This window comes from Stegodyphus dumicola, chromosome 4 (assembly GCF_044657685.1).
Source record: "Stegodyphus dumicola isolate Sdum_Otavi_A_Nest chromosome 4, ASM4465768v1".
NCBI classification, from domain to species: domain Eukaryota; kingdom Metazoa; phylum Arthropoda; class Arachnida; order Araneae; family Eresidae; genus Stegodyphus; species Stegodyphus dumicola.
This window is the reverse complement of record NC_140771.1, coordinates 83,980,352-83,996,436: the sequence shown is the minus strand read 5'-3', so window position 1 is coordinate 83,996,436 and position 16,085 is coordinate 83,980,352. Positions and strand designations below refer to the sequence as shown.

Below are 16,085 nucleotides of genomic sequence, written 5' to 3'. Positions count from 1 at the left end.
TGTATATATATATATATATTTAATTTTCAGAGACTGACGCTTAAAAGCTAGGGAGGGGTATAAGCGAGGGATGAATACCTGAGGAATTACAATGTGTAGCTAAGAAATCATGCGTCTGTTCAAAAGTTAAACTTGTTGTATTTATGAATATTTCACGAATCAATAGTTCAAAATTAAATGTAACTAAATATACTTGAGTAAAACGTATTTTATTTTGTACATTAAATTTTAAGTAAAGTTAGTATATTAAGTAAGCCATAGATGGTTCTTAGTTATATATATGTAATTTTTTTTAAAAAAATGTCTCTTACTTGATTTCTGCCTCATTTAAAATGAGGCAGAAAAGCAATTTTAGATTGGCATAAGCTTTTTAAGCTAAAACCATTTTATATGGAAATAAATGAGAGAAGCAAAATAAAAACAAACGTAGCGCCATTTTTCGAGGAAAAGAGTAATTAGAAAACTAAGATAAACTAAGACATTAGAAAATTTTGAAATCTGGAAGAACTAGATTACTATAAAGTAATGTCATTATGTTAAAAAGATCAACTGTTTTTAATGTGAAAATCTTCAAGAAATTCCATTCAACTGAGCAAAGCTTTGTGAATAGTTTTTCGCAGAACCAAAATCAAAATTATAGTTAAGCAACCAACTGTGATTAGTTTTTGAAGATTTGTTCATTTGAAGTGTATGCTCCTTGGTGCGAATTTTAAGTTTAACGCCATATATCGAGAATCGTAACGTTTGGCTGACATAATTTTAAAAGTTGACATATCTCATACTTTCAGTTAGCATTTTCCAATATTTGTTATAAATAACTCATTTCTATATAATAATAACTATAATCATTTTCGCAAAGAAAAGTATTAGCTAACGCTATGGCATAAAGCTGATCAATATATTCCCATTGCAAGTTGCTTTACGAAACAGTAAATGGATAAGTAATTGATTATGGGCTATCTGCCTTTGTGGAGCAATTAACATTACATAAGAAGAAAGCCATGAAAAGACCCATAAAGCCAGTTCCTTTTCCCAAGATTCGAACATAGAATTAGAAGTATCTGCGTTTAGTCGCTTTATTTATTTGTCTGAGTATTCCTCTTCTGAGAATGGCAAGAGATGAGCAGGAAAGAGCTAACGGATTAATTAATATTCCGTCCCGTTCCAGTAAAGGTACTTATAATTAAGAAATATCTGATTCTTAAACAATGGAGTTTGAGATATATAAGGAATATTTTTTCAGGCGATGCTGGCATTAGAAAATTAGGTATTCTAGGTGAGCTCACCATATAAACTGTGCCACTCTAGTAAAAATGCCTAAAAAGAAAAGAAATACGAATGTAAACAAGTTTTTTTTTTTTTTTTCGTTGCGCGGCCAGCCGCCTAAAATTTTTATTAAAAAAATAAATATATATACAATGATTTTAATGAGTCTAACTAGTGTCATTTCATGAAAATATTTAATATTTATAATTAAATATCGCATGCTTCGCATGTATTTTTTATTTAAACCAATTAGATTTAAAAATACAAAACATTTTCTTAAGAACTGCCTATATTGCTTTATTGAACGCTATATTGAAACATTGTTAATCAATTAAAGGCATATTAAATTATAAAGTTTCTTATCTTACGCTTTACTGGATGGTAACAAGCTTGCGCGAAGGTGAAAGTATTTTATTTCGAGGAATGGCAGCGCATTGCTTTTAAATATTTGAATTTGTTGACTAAACAGACAGATCTTACATTTTGTCGAATGGCAGCAGTCTGGAGCGCTGGAGACAAAAATTTTTCGTTTGGAACAGTGTTGCAACTGCTCGCTTCCACATAGAAGTTTATTCATCAAAAGTTTATTAAATTCATACAAAACGTAAAAGCTTGTTTAAAAAAAAAAAAAAAAAAAAAAAAGCTTTCAGATTCTGTATTACGCCCAAAGGCAGCGTTTTTTTATAACGTTTTGTATGCTATCTTTATATATTAAATATCATGTTCTTCCCATTTAAACCACAAAATTCAATTCAAAATTCAATAGCAATATCGCAAAATAATTTTAAAATGAGCAAATCTTTAGAATTTCCGATATACAAGCTCGCTTGCTGGAGATAAAATTAATTTTTTTTTTTATTTTTATTTATTTATTTATTTATTTGATGCAGCGTTGCCATTGCTTGCTTTGAAATCGTTGAGTTTCTAAATCAAAAACTCGTAAATGCCTTACAAAATATGAAATAGGTAATAAAAATTCCGAATTTGGGCTTCCAGATGCCCATATTCGGGTGGAGACGTACGTTATTCAAAATTAGATGGCTCTAAGTACCGTTGTTTTATCACACTGCGAGAAACAAACACACATTTATGCGGATTTTTCATTATTTAATTTTTTTTAATATAATACAGTGCTTTAATATTTAGTGGCAACAATTTAAAAAGTGATTCGCCGTTTATAGTGAATCAACGCAAAATGCCATTTTTGGGCTAAAAACACCTTAATCTTTTTTTTTTTAACAACAGAAAGCTTTTGCTATAAAATATATAGTTTAAGCCTCTTGCTTCCAATAAATGTTTTATGGATAGTGTCTCAACAAAATCTTAAATTTTGATTTCTTTTCCTGTAAAATACATCTTCTACATCAAGGTACGAAACTTGATGAATATTTCAGGAAAAGCAACTGCAGAAATTCCAAAATGCATAAAACTCATTTTCAATAGATCTAGTAATGAGGTTATGGTTAGGTTTATATGTCAAATACAGGGGTATAAAGTAAATGGAGCGAGCTACCAGTAACCATCTCTGTCGGACTGATTGAAGCCTCTTCACTGCCCCCTTTGTTTTAATTGGCCCACTCAGACTTCTATTTACATGTTACTTTGTGCATCTTTCTTTGCTTTAAACATGCTAATAATACAGTACACGCCGCTTAATGTGATCGCAGTTAATGTTATGATTTGGATACCGTCATCGAATTGCCGAAAGCCCGCTCGTTTGTAAACGAATACGTGAAAAATGCATCGCTTATTGAGATCAACAGTTCTGTTGGTGTATTTAATTATGGCAAAGCACACTAGGGCTATCTGCCTAAGGGGAGGGATGCCTTCGTGGAGGACTTTCTAAGGGAAACTGGCTCGTATACACGTTACACATGGGGAAAACCACGAAAACACCCATGCAGCCAGCCCGTTCGCGGGATTCGAACCTCGGACCGAACTACCAGTGTTCAGCGACTTTACCGCTCGGCCGCTGGTGGGCCAACAGTTCTGTTAATACTGTCAAAGTATTATAGAATTTTTTAACTGAAGTAAAATAGCCAAATGAGATGAGCATAGTTTATAAAAAATACCAAGCTTCAGAAAAAAGTCGCCAAGCAAGGGATTAAGTCGCCAGAAAACTTGATTTCGATTTCAGTCAATTATTTAAAATTAACCAAAAAAGCAAACTTATTCCGGCTTATATTTTCAACAACAATTTCGAGGGTGATCAGATATAAGTCCCTTGTCTTCACGAGTAAAATAAATTTTGCAGAATCCCTCCCTTGTACCTAGGAAAAAGAAAAATAATCCTCAAAACAGGATAATTTAAGTGATAGCAGCAAAATGAAAACTGTATGCAGATCCAACATTAATAATACTTTAATAATATAAAATTATATGTGATAAACTTAGTATAGTCTTTTCGGAAATTTTCCAATTGGTAAATAACCAAAAACAAAAATTGAAGAAAAGAACAGACTGACTGTGAATAAAATAATAAAATTTACAGAATAATTTTATCTACTTACTGAAAAAAAAAATTACTTCATGAAACATGAACAGTATTGATTTATAATGGAAATATAAATTTCATCAGAAGTTCAAAAAATTAGATCACAGGAAGAGAGTTTAAGTCACATAATCTCTCATGGATATTTCCATTGAAATATAACACTCGAAATTTTTCTCGATTAATAAACTTCCTGTATTACAAGAAAGTAAAAATTCATTATTAACCATTACCAATATGTTAACCAAGTGAGAAGCAAATAAACTTTACACCGACTGCTTTATCTTTTTCTTTTGGGGGGGGAGAAGACAAAGGGTTAGTCATGGATATTTACAAAACTTATTCATATAAACGACAAGCTTACAAGCACATGATCATAACGACGACATATCTTGTTTACGAGAAGCAGTTTCATTCTTTTTAAGACCTTACTGCCAGAATTAGCGTCACTGCTGAAGAAGTATGTGATACAAGCCACACACTTTCTTTAAAGTGAATCATTTCATCACCAATGTAATGCAGGTGTTGCACTTCGTGGTCTGTACTGCCCAAAATAATGAGCGTTTATTTCTACATTATTTAACCACAGAGATTAATAGCATTTCTTTTTCTCTCTCTCTCTTCGAATTCGAAATGAGGAATATACTAAGATCGCGTGCTCTTATTAGTCCAAAGGGGCTTTGTCCCTGAAGGACTATTGTTTTCGTTTTGCGATTTTGCGTCGGACTCATAAACGTCGGTTCACTTTTCAAACTGTTGTCACAAAATGTTAGAGTCCTGCATTATATTTGAAGAAATTAAATAATGAAAAATCTGCATAAATGATTGTCTATTTCTCGCATTGTGATAAAACAATGGTACATAGAGCCATCAAATTTTGAATGACGAAATCCTACTGCGAATATGGGCATCTGAAATCCCAAATTTGGAATTTGTTTTATTATAGATTTTATATTTTGTAAAACTTTAACGAATTTTTGATTTACAAACTCAATGCTTTAAAAGCGAGAAATGGCAACGTTATATAGAAAAAAAATACTTTTATCTCCAGCTCGCGAGACTGTGTATATCGGAAATTCTAAAGATATGCTTAATTTAACATTATTTTGCGATATTGCTCTTGAACTGAATTTTATGGTTTAAGTGCAAAGAACATGATATTTAATAAATAAAGGTAACACTCAAAACGTTAAAAAAACGCCCCTTTGGACGTAATTTAAAATCTGAAACATTTCAGATTTTTTTTTTTTTTTTTTTTTCTTTTTTGTATAATATTTATTGACATGTAAAGAGCGGAACAATGTAACAAATATACGTATAAATAATACAATATAATATTTTTAATAACTAGAAGCTTGCGCATCCAGCCTGCTAAAATAGTTATCATAAAACTGAAAAAAAATATACAGTGATTTTAATGGGTACACTTAGTGCCATTTCATAAAAATATTTAGCATTTCTAATAAGACATCTTGTCATTTAAATGCGTTTTTATTTAAATCAATCAGATTAATATTTTTAATGATTGTGTTTATTGTTTCCAATCGCTTGGTTTGTTAATCGATAACAAACAGACTAAATTTGAATGTTAAATATCTTACGCTTTACTGAAAATTTCGGATAGTGACAGCATATTGCTTTTGAATAGTTGTGTTTGTTGCTTAAAATTGAAGGACAAATATCTTTCATTTTGCCGAATGGCAACAGTCTAGCGCACCGTAGGTAAACATTTTTTTTATTTCGAACAACGTTATCAATGCTCGCTTTCAGATCGCTAGTTTGTTAATCAAAAATTCACTAAATTCGTACAAAATATGAAATACATCAAAACAAATTCAAAATTCAAAATTCTGGCTTTGAAGTATTCATGCTGGGGTGGATGATTACGTATATTCAAAATTGGATGCCTCTACGTGACATCGTTTTTCCACCATGCGAGGAACATACAAATAGATTCTTAAATATTTAATAGTAGAGATTAATAAATAATTGTTCTTCAGGAAATATTAATTCAGCATTATATTTTTTTATATTCCGCTTAATCTGGTTTCTCTTAAAGTAATTTTTAGTATAATTCAAAAAGAATTCCACGGAATTTTTACGTTCTCAAAGCTTGAACTGAAATGAATTAAAATAGTACTTATTTTGTAACCTCAGCTTTATACCTTAGAAAAATGATAACAAGACATCGCTAATACGTTTTAAAGCATACTCTTATAAGCATTCTGTACTGAATTATAAATACAAAATTTCATATTCGATCGAATTTGTTTTACAAGATCTTATACATCTTAAGCTTTCCCATCTAAATCGTAGTAATTTTATCGCAGTGCAAATTTCCGCAAATTTTAAACGAACCGGTGAAATCTCGAGAAGAGAAGTAAATTCGCGAACCTTTAATTCCTGTTGTAATTAATGATTTATATTTTCGCATCTAAATAATTTTGGTACTCTCCTAGATACTATTTCGAAACTCAAAACATGTGACTGAACACCAACCATTACAACTTAAGAAGAAACCACCAACTTAAGAAGAAAACATATGTATGAATGGAATACAATAAATTAAATCTCAATCCAAAAAAAGAAAATCACAATTCTCTTGCAACGACGGCTTAATATTAACAGCATTTAATTAGTGTATCTATTACAGGCACTGCTTAATGTGATCACGTTTGTTCACGACTATTTTAATAACATTAACTGAATGATAATCTTAAACGATGAGAAAAAATGTCCCTCAAAATAGCAGTGGAATTTGATTGATTTAATATAAACACAATAAGAAATATATAAATGAGTACTTTTACAGAATTTTAATTATGAAAGTACAGCACTTTCTTTATGAACTGTCTTTGACCCAATGGTTCACTTATGAATTATTCGTAACATTTCTGGAAATTATCTGATCGATGCTGTATTCCTAATCTTATACTTAAAGGGCGTCCTTCAATCGGAATGGAAGCGAACAAGCCAATATAAAATTTCATAATTAAGCAAAAATGCAACCTTAGTTAGAAATGTTTTTGCTTCTGAAGAAAAGGGACGAGTGACTAATCATCCTCCAAAATCGCTAGATTTATTCAAAATACAAATCAAACTATGGCTGGTTTTTCGCTTGGCTGACTGAAATCCAAAACAAGTTGTTTTCTGACCCTTAGCAATTTTTAAAATCTATTTTGACCATTTTATACGAATTTACTTCAGCTTAAACATCAATATTCTGTAATACTCGTACTTTGATCATATTAAGCGAATTGTTCGTCACAAAAACGCTGTATTTTTCATGTTTTCGTATACACATGGGGTAGTTCTTATGTTCCCCGCATTAGGAAAAACTGTGGAACTTAGAGCCACCAAAATTTAAATACATATATTCAAAATTTGGTGGCTCATTGAAACCCACACTCAGAGATTTGAAAGAAATCTATTGCAACTGCCCGGAATAAAATATTTTTATCTTCTAGTAAAAGATAAGTTGACGTTCGACAAAGAGTAAGATATTTAAAATTTCCTTCATATTTAATCAATCAGGATAAGTTTTTGATTAATAAACTAAGCGATTTAAAAGCAATACTCTCTATCTCGTATTATTAATTACGTGGCTGGATCCATAAAATGACGCCAGCTGTATTCATTAAAATTATTACATGTAATTTATTTCTTTAGAATAAATATTTTATGGGCTGGCGGCGAAAGCGGCTTATGTGTGAAATGGAAAGAAGTATGGATATTTTACTTCTTGCAACAGAAAACTTTTACTGCTAAAATCCAGTATAAATACATAGATCGAAATAAGTGTTAATCGATAATATGTAAAATATTTTAAACTAATTCCTTCTTCTATAAAATAAATCATCCGTATATACGGAAGATATTTAATAAATGGTAACGAAAGTTCAATCGTTAAGATTTCAAAATGCGTAAACTAAATTTTCAAAAGATGATAGTGCTGAGGTTATTTGTTTAGTTATATCAAAGAGTACGAGAGATAACTGTAAGGGAAAGATGCCATCGTGGGAGGACTTTCTAAGGGAAACTGGCTTCTGGCTTTGTACGGAAAACACGTTACTCACAGGGAAAACTATCATGCAGCCATCTATTTACCAATGAACCAATCATGCAACCAATCCATTCGCCTGAGTTTGGTTTGGTTTATGTGATCATAGCAAAGTCTTGACGGCAATCTGCCTAAGGGGGGAGGGATGCGTTTGTGGAAGACTTTCTAAGGGAAACTGGCTCGTATACACATTGCACATAGAGAAATCCACGAAATTGCCCATGCAGCCAGCCCGTTCGCATGATTCGAATCTCGGATCGAACTACCAATATTCAGCGACTTTACCGCTCGGCCGCTGGTGGTGGGCTCAGTAACAGATTGATTAAATTGGAAAGAAAAAATAAAATATTTTATTCAGAATGGCACCACACAGGCATAATGAAGAAAGATAAATATGTATTATTCGGGGTAGTAGCAACACATTTCTTAAATTTCTGAGATTTTTTTTTATTAAATGTGAAAGATATTACGACAGGCCGAATGGCAAAATACCGTTTTGAAATCGTTAAGTTTGTTAATAAAAATTTCAAAATTTCATTATTTTCACACAAAACATAAAATAAATAAGTGAATTAAAAATTCGTATTTAGGGGCGCACATATTCGGGTGGAGAAGTACGTGTGCTCAAAATTTAATGGCTCTAGAAGCCGCTTTTTCCCATAATGTGTGTAAAAAGCATATATACACACAGAATTTTCCTAATTTAATAATAAAGAAGTATCACTATAAAATCATACATAGTTTAACGTGTATTTAGACTATTAAATTACAGACTCATAAGCGACAAGCATTTCGGAAGCAATTTAGTAATTTTAACCCTTCGACTACTAACGGGACATATATGTCCCACAAAAATTTTAAGAATTACTATTGGGTTAAAAAGTGCTTAGAATCACCTGAATGTTGAGAATCATTTTCCAATACCTGGAAAGTCAAGTCACCGCTGTGCTCGTTGTACACAAATGAACATAGAGAAGAACAAATAGGAATTTCCAATGTGTAATGTTGGGTTACGCAAAGATGCTTTACTCTGTACCATACGATGAAACATCTACTTGTATTTCATGTAATAAAGTTTTGCAGAATAATAGCTATGCTTATAGTAAGTCGATCGCTGCGGGTGGGACATACATATCCCACCATTAACTACGGCTGGAACATATGTATCCCAGCTTTTGGCTTGAAATCCGTTTGTCAAAAAAATCGCTAAATTTACCTTATTTACGACATATTTTGTTCACTTGGATAGAAAACGCGGTAATTTTCGCTTTTTCTTAATTCCTAGTCAAAGGGTTAAAATGTTAGTGTGAATACTTAGTGAGAAATCCTCGCTAAATTCTCATTATAATCCTAAACTGTAAAGTTTTCACAACATTGTTGTTGCAAATAAGCTGCAAATTCTTCAAATTTCAAAATTTACTCCCAATTTCTTGTAATTTTTTCTTTTCTTCCAAGTGATAAAATTACTGCTCTAACGTAAAAAAGTAGCTTATTCTATTGTGTAGTTATTAGAAAAGATTGAACGTTCATAAGATTAATAAGTATGTGGGGCACTTGAGAATTGCGCGATTTTTAAATTCTCTTTCAAGACATTTATTTTTATTATTTTTTGAGCCACTTGTGAAATATAATACTTGGATAAGATTTATTTGTTTTTAGAGAATTTACCTTATTTCTGTTTTTATAATCTTCAACTCAAAAGGAATGGGCAAAAATTAAATATTCTTCTGTCAATATATGGCATAATGTGTAATCTGATTATATTTGAATTATAATTTATTAGAGTTGGGAACAACAATTTCGTTGTTGAATTCTAAAGATGTAACATATCCACTATTTTCAAAAGCGGTGTATGTATTCGTGTTTTGTGTTTCCTACATTATGTATTTCGAATATAGGAATGTTTTGAGTAACGAGTGCTCGAACATTTCGATACGTATGAATTAGCCGACTAAAATGTAGCTTGATGTATGTTTAATAAGATAAATGCGGCTTTTATTAAATATTTTTCTTTTACTGTGCTCTTTTATATAAGCGGGTGTTTTTGCTAAATTCAAGTAAAATTTCCTATTCTTTAACCAATATGCAACTCTTAATCCAATAACATACTGCGGAATTCGTGGATACAATGTTTGACCATTACAGTCATGTGCAACCATTTTCCTGTGCACATTACACCATTTTCGCTCCTGACTGCGTTATCTCATGGGTTGATTGCATCAAACGCTTTTTTCTGCTATAAATATAATGTGGTCTCGTTTATCAGTAGTTCGTTATCGGATTTTGCGTACACAGTGCTGTTATATAATTCTTGTAATGGGTAAAAAATCTCCATTTGCTGTTGAAAAATGGGCAAAAATAGTAGCCCTGCATGACGTAAAATAAGTTTGAAGGCAAATATCAGTAAAACAGGTTTGCATCAATATATCAGTAAATTCAAAATTTCGGGAAATTATATGGATCTTAAGAGAAGGGGCCGCCCAAGAAAAACTTGTGCACGTGATAAACGTGTGATAAGAAGGATGATATCTCGATATCCAACAACCTCCTGCGATAAAATTAGAGCTGCTCTGTCTGCAAAGGGTACTACCGTCAGTTCGAGTACTATTTCAAGACGTTTGACTAAAGATTATGGTTTATTTTCCTATAAACCTGCAAGGAAACCTCGACTTACTCAAAGTATGAAAAAGGAACGAGTGACGTTCGCCAGACAATATCAGAATCGGACTGAATAACAGTGAAGTACAGTGTTATTATCCGATGAGTCAAGTGTGCAGAAATTTTCTGCACGTGTTAAATGTATTCGCTGCCCATTTGGAAAAAGATATGATGACAAATATACGAGTCCGACAGAGAAACACCCTCCAAGCCAGATGATATGGGTTACAATATCTGCGTCTGGCACTGCTGCTGTATATTTCCTGCCATCTAAAACCACGATGAACGGTAGTCGGTACCTTAATTTGTTACGTGACAAGTTGAAGCTTCACACGGAGCCTCATCATGCATGAAAATTGAACTTCACAGATGCTCAATTGTCATGCATGATGAGGCTCCGTGTCACATGGCAAGGAATGTTAAAGATTACCTTAGGGCTACTCCAAATTTGAATCCCATACAGAATCTGTGAAGTATTGTGAGAAATAAAATCGCGGGGAAGCTACCATCCAGTGCTACAGGACTTGTTGAAGCAAGAAAGCATGTGTGGTGTACAGAGATTTCTTAAGCTTACTACCAGTCTCTTGTTCACAGCATGCCTAAAAGGATTGCAGCAGTGATTAAAAAATAAGGGAGGTCCGTCAAAATACTTACTATGCTTCAATAACCTTGTAAGTCTATTTATTTTTCATTTATAACATATGTTTTTGTTTCCAAATTTAAATAAATCTGATTTTTCCATGAGTGGTCTTAAACTTTTGCACATGACTGTAAATCGCGATTGTTATGCCTTCAGACTGGCACAGAAATTTTGTAATCATAATGCATAGATATTCAAAAATATGCGCAATTACAATAAGAGAAAACGGTTAATAAAATTGCAGTTTTAAAACTTAATATATAATATAACACCTTAATATATAATATATGTGGAGATCATCGACGACCGATGCTGACTTGGCGAATACCAGCGTGGTGACGTCATCCCAGCAAAGCTCTGTCAAGAGCAGTTAAGACAAGGCCAGATAGCGTCCAGACGTGGAGAGTAGCAGATGCGAGCGGATGGCTTGCTTGTCTTCAAGAGCTAAAGAAGACAGACGGTCTTCTTTGGTGTTTGAGTGCCTTTTGGTTTAACCAAGCTGATCATATTATTTAAAGCTAGCTGTGGATATTAAGAGAATAACGTATTCTATCAACGCCGGAGGAACTAATAGTGTGTGTGAACTGCTCATCATTACCTGAATCCTGGAACATTAATTTTTACTTACATTTTAACTATTTCTTATTAGTAAAATAAAGCATTTAAAAATGCAATATTCGTGCTCTATTTTGAAAGTAAAACCTACATATGTTAACTTAATATATAATATATAATTACTTACAATATGACACCTCAAAAAATTATCGTTTAAGTTTTAAAAATTAAAAAAGTCGTAAAATTTTGAAAAATATACCCAAACAACTTCGGAAGTTTCAAAGAGCATTTCTTTCGTTTTTATGACACGCGCATTATAAGTATCTACGCAACGTGCTAAAGTGGCATGTGTTACAAATATTTTCTTAGAACAACGTTTTCTTAGAACGTACACCTAAACGTACAAAACTGGTACTTTTCGAAATGTTCCCAGCATGTGTTATAAACTACATTACGTACTAAATAAATGGGTGTTACAAACGTGTTCTTAGCACGTACCAATGCTGTATATTTCAATATACAGCATTGGTACTTTTCGAAAAGTTCCCAGTATGTGGTATAAAGTCGTTCTACGAGAAGGGCTAAAGTAGTGTGTGTAATAGCAGTATGTTTAAGACGTGCATTTCAACATAAAACACTGATACTTTTTGCAACTTTCCCAGCACAAACTATAAAGTACATTGTATAGGTGGTAAAGTGGCGCGCGGTATAACCGTGTTCTTAAAACGTACATTTCAATATACAACATTTGTATTTTTCCAAATATTTCCAGTATAAGTACCTTCTACACGACGTATTACCCTAATGCTGTTACAACAGTATTCTTTGCACATACATTTCAACGTATAACATATATATTTATCGATATTTAAAAAAAAAATGTGAACTAATTCTAGTTTGTGGCTTAAAACAATTTTAAGCAAAACAGTTACGATTAGCCTACTAATTTAAGAATTAAGCTATTATTGTTTCAAGATATAGAACATATCATGCATTTAGAGTGATATTTTATAAACAACAATAACAAATCGTTTTGGGAAAATTTGATATGATTTGATTTTATTATAAATTATAATTACATGAAGACTTGTGTGCTTATTTAATGCAGAAGAGTCTTAAATACTCAAAATAAAAATTGTGCATATATACCAAAGGATCGCTTGCGATCGGTGCCTGCAAAGATTATTTCTTTTAATAAACTTAATTTTGCCAAAAAACCAAATTCTTTTGCTGAAAATAATGAACAACCCGGAAGAAATTTGTGTCTTTCGAAATATATGTAAGAGGGGAAATGTTAAGATTAATTTAAATTTATAATTCATGACAAATCGAAAATTAGTCCTTTAGAGTAATACTGTTTCTCTTCTCATATTTTAGAAAGAAATATTTCGGAATACATTCAAGACATTGTTAATATATTTAATTTTGAATATCTCAGTATTCAAAGATCGGATCCATTCTTTTTAGCCCAAGGGGCGTTAGCCCAGAAGGGCTATTAATTTCGTATTGGAATTTTGCGTTGATTCACTATAAATGTCGGTTCACTTTGCAAATTGTTGCCACCAAATATTAAAGCCCTGCATTATATTTAAAGAAATTAAATAATGAAGAATCTGTATGAATATATGTATGTTTCTCCCACTGCGAAAAAATAACAGTACCTAGAAGTCATCAAATTTTCAATAAGTTGTCCTTCACTTAATATGGGCATCTGGAAGCCCAAATTTGGAATTTGTTTTATTATCTATTTCATATTTTGTAAAACTTTAATGAATTTTTGATTAACAAACTTAACGATTTTAAAGCGAGCAATGGCAATCACTGTACGGGGAAAAATTATTTTCAGTGCGCGAGATTGTGTATCGGAAATTCTAAAGATATGCTCTTTTTAATTTAGTGATATTGCTGTTGAATTGAGATTTATGCCTTAAGTGTGGAGAACATGATATTTAATAAAGGTAAAACACAAAACGTTAAATAAAACCCCTTTGAGCGCAATATAAAATCTGAAAACATTCAGACTTTTTTTTTTTTTTTTTTTGACTAATCACAAAGTACTTAAGACAAAAGTCGTATTACTCAACTATTAGTTGAAATGAGTACATAAAAAATATTAAAATTTTGCACCAATGAAAAGTTGAATAATGCATGCTGCATATTCAGCCTTTAATTTTTTTTTTCTTTTAAAAAAAAGGCACTATTATGAAGCATTTTTAACACACGTTCACTTTTTAACCCGTTGTATAAATAAATTGTGTTCATTAACATTATCAGGAAACGTTTAGCTCACATAAGATGTAATCAGTATTTAACCTTTTTAATCTCCTATCGTTATACAGTTCTTTTTAAATATGATTTTGTATATTTTAACTAGATTGTAACACTTACTTCAGTGACGTAGCAAATTTAATAGTGAATTAGTTCGTTATAAATTTTAGAGCCCAATTAATTAATAGCTTACTATATAGACCATCCATGACAGAATATTTAAACAGCTTATCACTGTTAATGAATTATTAATGATTGCTTGTTAACTTATTTCTGAAACACATTTAAGAACTCAACAAAGCTTGAAGCCCATTGTTTGGCTGAGCCATTTTTTTTATACATCACTTAACATTTCCTTACAAATTGTTGCAACACCCGAATTCAGAAAATGTAAGATTTACAAGTAAAATTGTTGAACCATCATAGAGAGAAAATTTTCTGCTCTCCGAAATAGCAAAAAGCGTTTTCAATGAATAAATTTGCTCCATAGAAACTCAAAACTCGATCCATAGAACGCATTTTTCTGGTAGAAAAATTGCTTACCTTCAAGATAACTGGCCTATACGTTTACGCATATTGATTATTGTATTTACAATTTTAATTCATAAATATATTAAATTAATTCCTGAAGCTGATTTGTAATGACATAATTTTAAATAAGAATATATTTTATGGAACTTTAAATAAACACTTTATGGAAAATCTATTAAACACTCCTTTTTCATGCACGGCTAAAATAGAAATCTACATGTCATAGTATTTCATAAAATTTGTGTGAAAGAAATATCTGCATGGCATTAAAAAAAAAAAAAAAAAAAAAAAGCAATATCTCACCTGTAGAATAGCGATTACAACTACAAGGAGAATTACAACCCTCCTCCATAAAGCAGTCATGTTTGTCATTTTTATGCTGTCGTCATGACATGCTGTTTTTCCTGTTATTATTTTGCTCTTTCTGCATCACTGAAAAAGTAGCATATATTGATGTTATCCTCATGTTTTATGACCTGCCAAAAGAAAGGATAACACTTTAGATTTATAACAAAGAAATTAGAATTTTTACTAAAATGTATAATGCATTCATCATAGAACAAGCTTATAACTTTAGTTCTTTAATTAATCATCAAGCCAAAACAAATATCCTGATAGAACGTAATAATTTATGCAAATATGTAAATCAAATGTTTTTCACTCGGGAGACATGTAGTACTCTATAATATGACCCACCATTTAGAAAAGTTCTTTTGAGAGGGAAATAAATGTTTATATTATTTGACAGAAAAAAATGACGAAAAATTCTGATATATTGAAATATAATGTATTCACTTTTTGCAGGCCTTCATAATGTTGTTCTAGCTTAGGAGCCTATACTTTTTTGTTCACAAGCACTCTTATATATATGAAGATATTAATTAAGTTAATAATAAATGAATGCATTAATAGAGCGCATAATACTGCACATTTATTAATTTTCTTAAAATTAAGGAATTCGGAATGAGAAACGTAACCAACCATTGAATGCGAATATCCACCGAAATGCATGTGAATTCAGTCACAACAAAAACATAGAGCAGACAACATTTCGCGCTCCGCGCTTGACGACCGTTTGACTGCTAGTGAAGTCCATTCTGTGTTTTCCATCCGCATGTGTGGAAAATGGCAAAAATCTGACGCTTCTGCCCAGCGGCGCTGCAAGACAGAGCGGACGACATGGGCGCGGAAAAAAAAAAGAAAAACAAACCTCGTAAAAATATGAAAAATAACCACCTTGAAAAAAAATTTCTAACCACTCTTTCTGTTAATGTAATTTTCTTTTATAAAACTATTTATTTTGAATATTATTACGAAAGATTTCTTGATTTCGAAACTAATTTGGTAATGCAGCTTCACTGAATTAAATACAAGTTCAAATACTTTTAGTTTAATTCAGACAATCATAAAAGCGATTTTTAATAGAATGAAATAGTGTTGAAAAAGTTAACTATCATTATTTCTCAGATCAGTTTCATACTTTTCTAGAATTTCTATTTCAGTAGACTATATCATTTTTGTCTAAGTTTCAAATAATATATGAGATCTGCATGCAGCCTTTTTTTTTTTTTAAACTCTACAGTGTATATTATTGTATGGATTAAAGTTCTAATCTT

At 31.5% G+C, this 16,085-nt stretch overlaps 1 protein-coding gene across 1 annotated transcript in view; it reads right to left on the bottom strand.

Moving 5' to 3' along the window:
* Positions 1-15,576, bottom strand: part of LOC118182198 (beta-1,4-glucuronyltransferase 1-like) — a 451,694-nt gene extending 436,118 nt beyond the window's left edge. The window contains exons 1-2 of the mRNA XM_085814254.1: positions 15,451-15,576; positions 14,773-14,945 (exon numbers count right to left, since the gene is read on the bottom strand). Of these exons, the coding sequence (XP_085670380.1) occupies positions 14,773-14,841 (69 nt within the window). The 5' untranslated portion in view covers positions 14,842-14,945; positions 15,451-15,576. The remainder of the gene's footprint in view (positions 1-14,772; positions 14,946-15,450) is intronic.
* Between the last annotated feature and the right edge of the window lie 509 nt (positions 15,577-16,085).